Consider the following 13,043-nt stretch of genomic DNA (forward strand, 5'->3'; position numbering starts at 1 on the left):
CAAAATTGGTACTGAATACAACTGAGACCATTACTCACGTATGTGGTCTTGCGTGAGTCATACAAGAATCAAGTCAACCTGATATCTCTCCTCATAATCGTCTGTTTCTGCCGTTCATCATCGAAATACAACCAGCCGGTGCGTTCAAAACCCGTACTTTCATACAAATGAAGCCCTGCGCCAGTTGCTACCAAAGTAGCCGGGATACACTCTTCCTCCGACCGATCAATTCCCCATTGCAGCAATTTCCTTCCGACGCCTTGGCCCTGAGCCTTTGAGCTGACGGCCAAGATGCTTAGGTACCACGACTCGGTCGGTTGACCAGCCTTAGCTAACTTGAGCTCATGCTGATAGTGGTTCAGCTTTGGCCAAGATATGGATCGTTTTGGTGTGTCCAGACGAAACGTATAAGCGATCTTTAGGTTGAGAGTGAGCCGTTTCAGCTCTGGAGCAGACATACATTCATTAGTCCAGGAACCCACACTCGATGATATCAGTTAAGAAAATCTCAGAGGTCGAACCACATACTTTTGGACAGGCTAGTTCCTTGCCAACTCCTGGCAGCATCGCAAACCCCATTCCGTTCCCAAACCGCGAATCCCACTACTCTGCCCGCACACGTCTCATCGTCGAGATCTCGGATTGTGGCGGCAAGAATAAACTTCCCCTTGTCAAAGAATTCCATCTGCAAGATATGCTTCCATAGCAAAACGAAATCATCGGGATGATCGCGACCACCAGGGTAGAACCAGTCCATACATGGGTCATCTCGGAAGGCGTCCGCTCCGACTTGATATAGCGGTTCCAATTCTTCGAGGGTGGTCACTCGATGCAGCGTGAGATTGGATGCCATTGATAGTGTTTTAAAGATCTGTGGTTGAGGTATAGCTCTCCAAAAGTAACTCCAGTTCACCTAACGTCTTTATTCTTTCAGCGATAGAAGACGATGGCGCATCGCTGTATTTATTGCGATATAGGGTTGCCGCCAAGCCCCGACCACCGAGAGCCGTTCGAGTGGCGAAGCATCAACGTCGTCCGAATCCCGAAGGCAACCACAGTGTATGTACATCTCAACAAGACCGTTCTATGGGGATTTTCTCGGGGTTGAGCTCTTTCCCTAGATTGCAATTCGGGGGTAGTCCTTGCCATTTCAGAAGTGACGTGGTTGCCTGTCCATTGCCATGCTCGCGGACGCAGTCTTGGTAGTTGGGGATGGTAGAAGGGTTCAGTTGCACTCAATGAGGCCAGAGCTTGGCGCATGATTCCGTATAGCTTAGTAGACGTAATCGCGACTTGCAACTGTGTGTCGAATGGGTTGAGATAGTAATGCATACTAGTAGAGAGTTCGAAGGGGAAGAGTAGGTGTGAAGGGGCCGTCAATGGAAAGAGTGAGCTACCCAGCCAGTCGAAATATAACCACGAAACAGGAACCAAAAGCAATACTAAAGAGTGTGTAACCTCCGATGAGGATGGTTTTGGGCAATTCATTCGTACAGGGACCGGTCTAGGTCATCATAGCAAATCGCCAATGGTCGAAATGCCGTTCGGATCGAATCAGTTTCCGATAGTTATGCAGTCACAAAGCTTACTTTGCGTTGACCAAGTCTACTAGTCTAACCATCTATGGACTGTGGTGTTAAAAAGTAATATATGTATGTGAAGCTCAAACATAGAGACCTTCAAATCGATAAACAACCCCGAACGAGAGTGAACACAGTCAAGAGGAGATATGGGGAAGATAAAAAAGCAGCAGTAGAGTACATCGAGTAGATCAGATTTCCACGATACAGGGGCAGATACGCAGTTATAGCGGGGGTGATGGTAGGGGAGGCTCAAGATAGACTGCTCTAACTGGAGCCGGAGTAAATTTAGAAGAATTTTAGAAGCAACTATGTGAGACTTAGTGTCCATTGTGCATGTAGAAAATGAAAAAAAAAATATTAACTGATTAGGATATAAATACAGATAGTAAAAGGAGAGTATACAAGACCCGGCAGGCGATGTTTCAAATATGCACCGATAGTGGCATTTGTTCTCAAACTCGGAGCAATTGACGCAATTCTTCACCTCGATTGATCATACTTGCAGATAAGCATATTGAAAATTACGCAGTTAGAGTGCTGCTGAATAGAATGGACTTGGACGGTCAGATTCTCGAGTCTCCTCGGCTTCTCAATCATTGCCGCAAATTTGAGTGAAAGATTAGACCCAACGCTATCTGAAAATTGAGAACACAACCTCGACTTCTTCCTTCCGTATGGTAGAGCGAAGATCTTTCCACTTCTATCACGATAACAAAGAGAATGATGCGGTGATAAACTTCAGTCCGCGGTGTCAGATCCTAAGACATCTACGCTCCTGGATATAGCTACCGGATCTCGAATATGGGCCACCTTATACGTGGAAAAGGTATAAAAAGTCCCCCCGATTCTCCTGCTCAGATATACTCTTGCTTCACTCATCTATCATCCCAACAAACATTCTACCGACCTTTTCATCTTCATCTAACTTTCTCTAACGCCTCAGTTTCAACAGTAAGTTGGCCGGAGATTTTGTCGCTACGGTGATTACATAGAAGACTGAAGGAACATATACAGAGCCGCTTTTCAATTTACAAGATGCAATTCACACTTGTCTCCGCTCTTGCAACCGCTTTACTCGCCGTCTTTGCGGTCGCTGAGCCCTTCGGAATCCACGTTGGTGCGAACGCTGATGCTGATGCTGAGGTGGCCGCAGATGTCGGCGTGGGCGCCGGTGCCGGCGTCCACTTTGGATAGTGATCTATTCTGACAGGTTAGTAGTCTAGCATAGTTTGTCACTTACTTTAATACTGACCGTGAGCAAATGCTAGTGCCTAATGGTTTCTGCCTCCGCACAGTAATATGCATGTGGCTGGGAACGGCGTCTGATTTATTGCTTCATGCTTAGGGTTTCTCTTGATCCATTCGTTAATAGTATTTATTGACGTTGAACACTGCATTATCATCCAGGCAACATGGCTCAATACGTAATCAATAGAGATGTTAGGTATTTAGATTTGAACAGGATATCACAGCCAGCAGCCTATCTTTTACACTCTTGAGCACGTAAGAACATATACCTTACATCACTGGTACTTATACGCATGTTTTTGCATTTATCCCTCTATGGTGTGTAAAATCAATTGGGCACATTGAAGAGAAAGACGGCCCGGTAAATTATTGCATATTCATTTGTCAAACTTCCGGCGACTCTTGGGCCCTAAGAGTTCTAGATTAACCAGGCTTGTATGGAAACCCTGGCCAACGACGAAAATATTGACCAGTAAAGCTACAAGACGTCGTATGACAAAGATACCGGGGAAATGTATGAAGGAACTTGATGCAGGATCTGCTAAGCTAGATCTTTAGCTGTTTGTGTGGTCCTGCTGGTCAATGGGTTGGGGCGGCGCACAAGGACGGTGGATAGGTTAGGCACCCGGTCTTGATGGCCAGTTTGAGGTAGTTACTACTTATTCTGGTAATAGAACCCCTATGGGCGATTTGGATGGCTCGCGGTTCGTCTTTCCAGGCGACGGGAAATGAGCGGGTAGTCGAATGGGTTTGTCCTTGAGATCCATGGCGTGAGATTAAGATATCTGAGTATAGCCTTGGTGTGCCTCTGGTGGGCAGTGTCTTCCGTCCTCGAGGTTGGGAGACAAGGAAGCATCTGGTGTACAGTTACCTACGAGGGACTCGATAGGGATCAACGGACTACTGAGCAGCATTCCCAGGCGGGGACAAGGATATCACAGCCACGCTTCCATTGCTGTGGAGTCATAAATAATAAAAGGATAGAGAGTGGGATATATCATTCTAGGTCCTCGTCGGAGACCGCAGGAGTAGTTAATGCCTGATTCGTTGGATCACAATCACGGTCGTATAAACCAGTGGGAGATAGGACCGTCTTCGGGTTGTCTCGGTCCATTGTGAAATCCTTAATCTTTCCTTGATTAGTATAGGAATGGTCTGACTGGTTAGTCGTAGCATTTGCCCCTTCGGAGTGCTTTGCCAACGTCTCCATGACCGTGCCTCTACTATTAGGATCTCCGAGGTCGGCCAACTGCATCTTGAACGGCACAGGAGACCAAGACCAATGAAATTCGGCTAACTCTTGGACGCTCAAAGGTCTGGCTCTGGAATCTGGCTTGGGATATTGTAAAGGCCCATTTCATATATAAGGATATTATCTGTTGCGCTCATTCCATGGTGAATCCGCATAGAAGGACCAAAGTTCAACTCGAGGCTGGGGCCACTAGGCATGTTATCCAAGCACTACCCCGTACATAGTCCAGAATTATAATCCTTCACTGATCCGTTATCGGAGTGCACTTGCATACCTCCTCAATATGAAGCCTCGTGGGGTGCGGGGTCGGAATACGATCAAGTTGGAGAAGATCGATATCTTGAAAATGATACGGCGTGCTTGACTATCACCCCGCATGCATCCGGTTCTAACCGCCGCTACGGCTCTTCTCTGCGTCACCATATCATTTTCCTTCCACCGTGAGGATATCAGTCTTATCCAACCAAATGACGGCTATATTAAATGACGCCTCCGGCCGCCGTATGCCATCACGAAATGCGGGAGGCGGAGAGAAGGATATTTGACTAGAAAGTTCAATTGGAAGAAGTCCTAGCTTACCTGCATTGAAATGACCATTACAGTCGCTGCAATTGCTACAGGCAGTGTAGCCTTCCTACTTTATTACATATGCTGGTCATTGTTCTTAAGCCCTCTAGCACGAATCCCGGGACCCAAGTCTTTTGCCCTGACCAGGTGGAGACTTGCGTACGAGGACTACAAGGGCACTCGCACACGCAAGATACACGCTCTTCATGAGAGATACGGTCCAGTAGTTCGCGTCGGTCCAAATGAAGTGGCATTCAACAGCCTGTCTGCGTTGCGCGCGATATATGGGGCCGGCAGCGGCTTCGAAAGGACCAACTTCTATCATATGTTTGCAATATACGGGCGGAAGAACATGTTCTCGTTCAATACGGTGAAGCAGCATGCCGAACGGAAGAAACTCTTTGCCCACGCCTATGCAAAATCTGCAATGCTAAAAGGACGAAACGCACTTATGATTGAAACAAAGGTTAGAAAGTATATGGAACTTCTGGAAAGAGAGGGCCGATCCCACAACATTTTTACTACCTTGCATTACTTTTCCTTGGATAACATTACGGAGTTCCTCTACGGCGATTTCGGGAAGACGGCATGTCTAGATGGTATGACGGATGACCGTGCTCTTCTTCATGATATCCTTGCCACCGGTAGTCGCACTCTTTCATGGTTTACTGTCCATCATCCCAAATTCACAGCATGGCTATACTCGCAGACTGGGATCATCGGTTGCGTTGCTCGCCAATTCTACCCAATGCAGAAACCAACTCCCTACACAAGTATCAAACTCCACGCAACCAAGGCTTTCCAGAGATTTGCTGATGCTTCAGTTGCTGAGAAGGCTGAACAGTCGTCTCTTATCTCAAAGCTCTGGAAACACCATCGGACCATGAAAGATGGCGGCTTGGACGATCTCGATATTGCATCTGAATGTGCAGATCAGCTCGATGGCGGCATTGATACGACAAGTGATACTTTGATGTTCACAATCTGGTCACTGTCTCGCCCCGAGCACAAGAAGTTCCAACAGAAACTCATCGACGAAGCTTGGAGTCTTTCTGAGAAAGACCTTAACGCGGATGGCATCCCCGGAGTAGAAGCAGCGGATAAATTGCCGTATGCGGAGGCAGTTATCAAAGAAACGCTCAGGCTCTTCGCACCGCTGCCAGCATCTGAACCAAGATCATCACCGGCATCTATCACCATTGACGGTTATCTGATCCCCGCCCGTACCGTCGTTTCAATCTCACCATATACATTGCACCGAAACGCAGATGTCTTCATAGATCCGCTGAAATTTAACCCAGACCGCTGGCTCGACCCCTCACAGGATCTCACGCAAATGAACCGGTTCTTCTGGGCCTTCTCCAGCGGTGGCAGGATGTGCATCGGAATGCAGTAAGACGCCCCCTGCAATGGACAATATCAAGATCGACTACTTACCTTTGCAGTCTTGCCATGGCAGAAATGACCACATTTGTGGCGGCACTCTATCGCAAATATACCACCGAGACTGGAGCAGGGTTTGACAAGATCTCCCCTGGCATCACTAGTCGTTTTGAAGTCTTCTATGATGAAGGTTGCAGTGGCGTGCGAGTATGATCCCCCCAAGCATATGGTTGACCGGTATTCTCACTGACCTTGGCAGGAACACGAGTGCCAAATTGAATTTCAGCCTCAGTGACAGTAACATGAGTTGTGATGGCGGTGAACCAAGACCTTGCTATCTAACTGCGGAACCCTGGTCCTGCAGCGCTACTCCAATGGACTGGCCTGTACACCAGCGTATCCAGACAATCGCCTTATAGCAAAGCGGTTGACGTTATGCATAGTCCGATCTGTCTATAGTGCCGCTTAATTGTAGCATGAGAGTATTATTATCTTAAGCTCGAAAAGAAGCCATATATTGACGATAGTCCCCTTCGAAAGTAAACATAGGAGGATAAACAACCTCATAAACCATTTGAATACGCGTCCAGACAAGTATTTCGATATTCTGCTTGGTTCTCGCGTGTGGATAGCTTTACTAGTGAAGAAGTAAAACGTTGAACTATCCTGCCCATTGGAAAGATCAAGAAGGAATAGATCATCCCTAGCTTGCAGAACTAGACAAGAGGCAATCTACTAGTAATTGACAAGCAGCGGTCTCTAGTGACAATAGCTTAAAGCAGAAATATGTTACCTATAATAGATATATTTACCATACTTTATCTTCTATTATTCCAGTATGTATGCATGAAAATACGACACCACATGGCGCGTAAAAGTGTGGTCGCCCTTCAACGCGAAGTCACGGGGTAAACACCGAAACTATATATTTCTCACACCCGTAAGTCATGAGCGACAGTACATGGAAGCATATTACCTGTGATTCCCTTAGAAAACATTGTTGGCTACAGTAGATCAATTGACGCTCACTGACCATGAATGGGCTGTAGATAGGTTTATATAAATGATTTTATTGACTAACGTGGTGTTGCGCCAAGGCGTTGCAGGAACAGCGACTTCTAGAACAAGGCTACCACCGACCTCGATCTATACACTCTATACGCCACTCACCTCTCTTAAATTCATACATACAATAATAGAGCTAGTAGAACAGGACTTCACTTGCATACATGGTCTGACAACATATTCCCTTCATATTGTCTCCCAGGTTGAAACAATTAAGGGCTCGCATGTTGCAGAAGCTCACCCCTTTTAATAATTTCGATGGCCGCAGTATTGGCCGAGTTTGTCTCTTCCAACGCCCTCAACCCGGCAGTCACAGCAGCTCGAGCTATAACCTGAGCGTCTTGTCCCATCATATCTCTGATTGATGGAAAGATAAGACCAATTACTTTCACCACCTCTTGCGCTATAGCTTCCCCAACCCGGCTCTCACCACGAGCACCAAGTATGATACCTGGTTGAAGAATAATGGTCTTCTGAAACTTCAACGCCTTGATGCCTTCTTCAATTTGGCCCTTCATTCGGGCGTATGCCATAGAGGAGTTCTCATTGGCAAAGGGGGATGATATGAGAACACAAACTCTGCTACCGGCTGCTTTGGCTGCTTTCGCTAATTCTAGGTGCAAATCATGCTCGAGTTTGTATTGAGCTTCGAAGCTGCCTGCTGCCGCCCGGGTTGTCCCAAATGCAGAAAAGAAAAGATCAGGCGGAGACGAGAGATGGCGAATCCCCTCGGCCCATTGGGATGTGTCTGGCGAGACAAACGGCTCGAGCTTTTCTGAAAGAATGTTTGCATTGGAAGGATTGCGGCGCGAAAAAGTATTGATTGAGACTATCGTCGGGTGGAGAACGAGGTTCTTGAGGAGATGGGAGCCCTAGTTGTTCGTTAGCTCTAGTGGATAGGATCTTGCGCAAAAGTGACTTGCCACAAGGCCAGTGCCTCCGATCAGCAATGCCGAGACCATAATTTTATTCCTTCTTGTAGACCGTCAAGACTGATTCGATGGCTAGAAACTGATTGGGAAAACTAGAGAGTTATCCCATTGCCAGAGTAGTAATATCTTGATAAGAGAGAAGGGGCGTCTTCCCATCGCGGCCCACTCGTCCCACTGATCCACAACCGGAATAGATTCGTAGCAGCAACCGCCGGCTGGTCGGCAGCGTTGCTTTCCGTCGTTTCTTCCCCCCCGGACTTAGCCTGGAGTCGGATTTTAGGATGTAAGCCTAACTGCTGCCCCAAGGCTACTGCTATATATATTGGCACCTTATATCAAGATTAAGCCTAAGACAGAAAGTTACTCTCCTTTGCCCAGGCCTCACGCTCTGAGTGAGACCCAATCTCGCTTCAGCCATCTTCAGAACCTTTACCTACACAATGGCACCTGAAATCAATTCCAAAAGGCGAATCATCCTCGGTCTGATGACCCTGGGTCCGGATTCTACCCACGGCGCCCGCATCACCAGCCTGGATGAGTTTAAGCGGTGCCTAGATCTCTTCCAGCAGAGAGGCTATGCTGAGGTAGACACCGCTCGTCTGTACGACGCCGGCCGTCAGGAAGCCTTTACCCGCCAGGCAGGCTGGGAGGAACGAGGATTGTCGATCGCTACGAAATGGTATCCGATCAGTGCTGGTTCTCATCGACCGGCGGTGCTTGAGGAGAAACTGAATGAGTCTCTGCAGGAGCTCGGAACCGACTGCGTTGACATTTACTATCTTCACGGACCTGATCGCACCACTCCTTATGCCGACACCGTCCAAGCCCTTGACAAGTTGTATCGTCAGGGGAAGTTCAAGCAGCTGGGTCTCAGCAACTTTTCTGCTTGTGAAGTAGCTGAAATCGCAACTATGTGCAATGAACGCGGCTGGGTTCGACCCACGATCTATCAAGCTGTCTATAATGCGCTGAGTATGAATCCCATTGTTGGTTGAAGGCATTTGAGGCGACGGTCGGCTAATCATGTTCCTTGGCTGTAGCACGAGGCATCGAGGATGAGCTCATCCCATGCTGTCGGCGATGGGGCATCGACGTGGTTATTTTTAACCCTTTGGCTGGAGGGTTCTTTTCTGGTAAGTACAAGACCACTGGCACGCCTACTGATGGTAGGTTCAGTGATCAGAACGCTGTGCTCGGCAAGATGTATCGTGACCGGTACTTCAAATCGAGCACCTTCCATGCTTTGGAGATTATCGAGCCTGTAATTCAGAAATATGGACTCTCGATGGTGGAGGTAGCCCTTCGCTGGTGTGTTCATCACTCGGCGTTGAATATCACGAATGGGCATGATGGCATTATTACTGGGTTTAGCAGCTTCGAGCAGCTGCAAAGCAACTTGAATGACTTGGAACAGGGCCCTTTGCCGGCCGAGGTAGTTGACGCTCTGGAACAGGCGTGGTATACGGTCAAGGCAGATGCGAGCAAATTCTGGCACGGGGAGCTCGTTTATGCCTATGATACTCAAAAGGTGCTCCTGAAGTGAAGCTGCCGAAGGATGACAGGTTGTGGTATATAGTATACAGACATAGGAACTGTCATATTCGAATCATGTGAACATTCTCCTCATTGGATACCTATTATGTGAACTTCTATATGCGTCCCAGTGGTCTGAAAATCCTGCCCTTGTGTCAATACAGTATCGGTTTCTATAGTAGGGTACTAGGTGGGGGGTAACATGTCTGACTAGCTTTCTATACCTGAAGGTCACATCCGACAGCAACAGCATCTCGCTTGAAACTGTGACGTTATTTATTTCACAAGCTTCCATGGCAAGCATTTGTCCAGTTTCATGCCATTGAATCGAAATCACAACACACGCTCGGAGGGAAGAACACCCGTACCACCCGTTCCGCGGACGAGGCGGAGCGGACATACTCTTTTAGGAAGCGCGGGTCCCGGGACCCGCGTCAATGCGTTTGACTCTTCAAGTAGTTCCGTTCCGCCATCTCTTCCCACCTCGCCCTTCCGACAAAAAGTTGATAACATCTGCCGCGAATGTCAGTTTTTCGAGGAGAGAAAACCATGGCACCGGGACTCGGCCCGCTGCGGCGGAACGGCAGGTTGCAGGCTTGCGAGGCATGTCGCAAGCGCAAGACCAAATGTGACCATTCGTTGCCGATCTGTGCTCGCTGCAGGAAGAAGAACCTACGTTGTGTCTATGCACCTCTTCCGGCGACACGAGGATTCCGACCGGCTCGCAACTATGAATCTCTGCTTCAAGACAAGCAGGGCAAGAATCCGCCATGTGGATTGTTGCAAAGGTATGCGGAATGTGGCCCCGCTGATCACTGCGGGCCTGTGGCGATGTTTGCAGAGGATTCCTTTAACTTTTCCGTGTCAGTTCGGTGGTAGATCCGCCGATTGCGGCTGGAGATAGGTCCTCAGCGGCGCCAGGACTAGTTATTACTGTTGAAAGCTCAGCGATCGAGAACGCTGGTGTGCTAGCCTCTCTTGGTGACCGAGCTTTAACCAGCGGGCGCCAGCCTGACCAAGCAACCCCAGATATCCCATGTGGAGAGGGACCAGTCTTGGTTAGCCACCCAATAAGCCCTAGTCAACTTGGGTTGGGTCTTCAAGTGGTGGAGTTTGTCCAGCGGAATTTGTCTTTGTTACGAAAGCTGGTGGTGCACCTGTATAGCATTAAGTACTTGCCGATCCTTCCAGCATCGGTCCTGCTCCCTGCATGGGAATCTCTTTGGCATCTGCTGCGCGATTTTGATGGCACAGACGAACAGTCTAAGGCCTGCGTTGTTTCCCGTATCTCCCACAATTCCCACCATCCCATACGCATCGCGGAGACAGCATCGGTCCATGACCTTCATCAGCATATTGGTGGGGAAAACCTTCGCTGGGAAACAATCGGTAATGTCCTCGTGATGTCCAGTTACGCGTTGCTACATATCCACAACCGTGACCTTGCCGCTGCAGATCCTGATAAACGGGAACTGAGTGAATTACGAACAGAATTTCAGAAAGTCACGGACATGCTCGTGGAACTTGCCGCTCCTGTGCCGGTGTGTGATGAATTGGGCATCTGTTTTAGATATAATCGCTTTCTGCTTACCTATAGGCGATCCGTTGACAACAGTCAGTAGTCTGTCTTAGATTATTCAGAGCAAAAATAACGGACCATTCTTTAGGTCAAGCCGTTTATTCATCCTTGGCTGAGCTCGTATCTTCGATTTACGCGGCGGGCTTTCATCGTACCACCCCGTCAGTGGGAGGGCAGCTCGACTTCATGCAGCAGTGGCACCGACGATGCTTCGCCATTGTCTACACCATGGATAAAACCATAGCTACAGTGCTTAGCCGGCCGCCACTGATGGCACGTCAGTACTGTGATATGGAGGCCCCGGCAGATAGGAATTTTGATGGTCTGACTGCTACTACCGACATGGAAAGTCAGTGTGATGATTCCGCTGATGCGTTGGGCTTCAACGGCAATGCGAACTGCATTTCAATAAGTTTCATTCGTCTACGATTTCTCTTGGCCGTCATCAAGGAAGAGACTCTGGAACTCCATCTTGGGACGAACACATCAACTACAATAGACAAGGCCCCGTATGTCGGCCACCAGAATGCAAACTACTCCCTTCATCGAAAACTAACACATAACCCAGAGAATTATTGGAAAGACTCCAATCGATATGGCAATCCTGTCCCCGCTCTATGAAATATACCAGCGACATGTGGCGAAAGCCCCTCCTGGGCCAAGAGATTCTTACCTTGCTCTACATCTACCTCGATTTCCTCCACTCCAAGCTTCTAATATTAAGACCCGCGCAACAGCTTGGCGCACAGGGATACCCCCCGTCTCTTGTCTTGGTGGCACAGGAGATCATCACGACCCTGCTCGTCATCAACGAGGAGAGGGAACGAGTGAGAGAAGTAACATCAGATATATCACTACTGGTATGTGAAGCCAACCTCCATCCACTCATCTGTATCCATTCCTTTGAGTTACGCGCTGATAAACAACCTTAAGTTTCTACCGTATGGGCTTCCCTGTGCTGAGATTCTACTACTTGAATTGCTCCATCATAATTCCCACACCTCTGGCGGCAGGAATACCTATCCTAGCCTCTCGCGGGCCAAGGCAATCCGCGATGTAACCATTTTCATCTCGTGTCTGACCTGGGTTGCTCCACCAGGTAGCACTAACTCAAAATCCTGCAAGCAAGCGCAGGCACGCCTGGAGCAGCTATTGGACACGGTCCTTGACCCACTGAATGGTGTGGGGGATGCTGTCCCAGAGAGTGTAGCTCTCAGCAACCTTCCTACCTTGGATCCCAACTCCGAATGTAGTCCACATCTCGATTTCAGTTCCATGCTGACCTGGGACCTTTCTGGGATGCAATGGGGCTATGCACCTTTTGTCTAACACTGCTGCTCTTAATGCCCTACATAGGACCCTCAAAAATGGGAGAAAAAGGAAGGCCAAAAGTGGAGAATGGATGATTATGCAATCGCCACCCATTGCTTCCAGGCAATCAGTGGTGTTATTAAAATACTAGCGACACAACAGCTTCCTCAATGATAGATACCATTACTGTTTATGTAGAGCGGTGTATTGTAATCGGAACACGGTGCGTCGTAAAAGATGGTTATCACACCCCATGGTTGTGGTATACGCGCAGAAACGTCCGGATCTGTACTCTAATTACTTTGGCCCTCCCTCCAACCTCCCTTACGCAACTCTTATCCTCTCCAATGGGTCAATCTACACATCAAGGGATGTTTTCCCCAGAGAGCGTGGCTTTTCTAAACAAGCCAATCTAGACTCTCATCACAGAGCTCAAGGTCAAAGTTTCAGATCATACTTGCTAGAATCACGCAAATTTCAGTATACGGCAGACTCTTCCCGATACAAGTGTCTGGGCGAGTGGAAAAAGGTTGAAGGACGTCACGCTGCTCGTAGCAAAACGGCGAGGTCGGATCCACAATGGCCCCGGG

The 13,043-nt window shown here is 48.3% G+C and overlaps 6 protein-coding genes across 6 annotated transcripts; 3 read left to right on the top strand and 3 right to left on the bottom strand.

Moving 5' to 3' along the window:
* Nucleotides 1–68: 68 nt before the first annotated feature.
* Nucleotides 69–853, bottom strand: ABOM_000418 (GNAT family N-acetyltransferase; the record flags this gene model as incomplete). Its single annotated transcript, XM_022527548.1, has 2 exons — nucleotides 69–445; nucleotides 529–853. 2 exons carry the CDS (start codon nucleotides 851–853, stop codon nucleotides 69–71), a joined length of 702 nt encoding a protein of 233 aa, XP_022394804.1.
* Nucleotides 854–2,654: 1,801 nt separating this feature from the next.
* Nucleotides 2,655–2,888, bottom strand: ABOM_000419 (uncharacterized protein; the record flags this gene model as incomplete). Its single annotated transcript, XM_022527549.1, has 2 exons — nucleotides 2,655–2,781; nucleotides 2,836–2,888. The coding sequence occupies 2 exons, from the start codon at nucleotides 2,886–2,888 to the stop codon at nucleotides 2,655–2,657; spliced, it is 180 nt and encodes a 59-aa protein (XP_022394805.1).
* A 1,784-nt stretch (nucleotides 2,889–4,672) lies between these two features.
* Nucleotides 4,673–6,328, top strand: ABOM_000420 (cytochrome P450; the record flags this gene model as incomplete). Its single annotated transcript, XM_022527550.1, has 3 exons — nucleotides 4,673–6,042; nucleotides 6,096–6,240; nucleotides 6,293–6,328. 3 exons carry the CDS (start codon nucleotides 4,673–4,675, stop codon nucleotides 6,326–6,328), a joined length of 1,551 nt encoding a protein of 516 aa, XP_022395029.1.
* Nucleotides 6,329–7,310: 982 nt separating this feature from the next.
* On the bottom strand, nucleotides 7,311–8,060 carry ABOM_000421 (uncharacterized protein; the record flags this gene model as incomplete). The annotated part of the gene is made up of 2 exons (XM_022527551.1): nucleotides 7,311–7,970; nucleotides 8,025–8,060. The coding sequence occupies 2 exons, from the start codon at nucleotides 8,058–8,060 to the stop codon at nucleotides 7,311–7,313; spliced, it is 696 nt and encodes a 231-aa protein (XP_022395028.1).
* Nucleotides 8,061–8,425: 365 nt separating this feature from the next.
* On the top strand, nucleotides 8,426–9,573 carry ABOM_000422 (aldo/keto reductase family protein; the record flags this gene model as incomplete). The annotated part of the gene is made up of 2 exons (XM_022527552.1): nucleotides 8,426–9,002; nucleotides 9,071–9,573. Coding segments are annotated over 2 exons (1,080 nt in total), but the record flags the coding sequence as incomplete, so codon positions are not given.
* Nucleotides 9,574–10,112: 539 nt separating this feature from the next.
* ABOM_000423 (Zn(II)2Cys6 transcription factor) lies at nucleotides 10,113–12,471 on the top strand (the record flags this gene model as incomplete). Its single annotated transcript, XM_022527553.1, has 5 exons — nucleotides 10,113–10,351; nucleotides 10,432–11,177; nucleotides 11,231–11,651; nucleotides 11,711–12,002; nucleotides 12,076–12,471. The coding sequence occupies 5 exons, from the start codon at nucleotides 10,113–10,115 to the stop codon at nucleotides 12,469–12,471; spliced, it is 2,094 nt and encodes a 697-aa protein (XP_022395030.1).
* Nucleotides 12,472–13,043: the final 572 nt, after the last annotated feature.

This window comes from Aspergillus bombycis, assembly GCF_001792695.1.
Source record: "Aspergillus bombycis strain NRRL26010 chromosome Unknown contig00001, whole genome shotgun sequence".
Lineage (NCBI taxonomy): Eukaryota > Fungi > Ascomycota > Eurotiomycetes > Eurotiales > Aspergillaceae > Aspergillus > Aspergillus bombycis.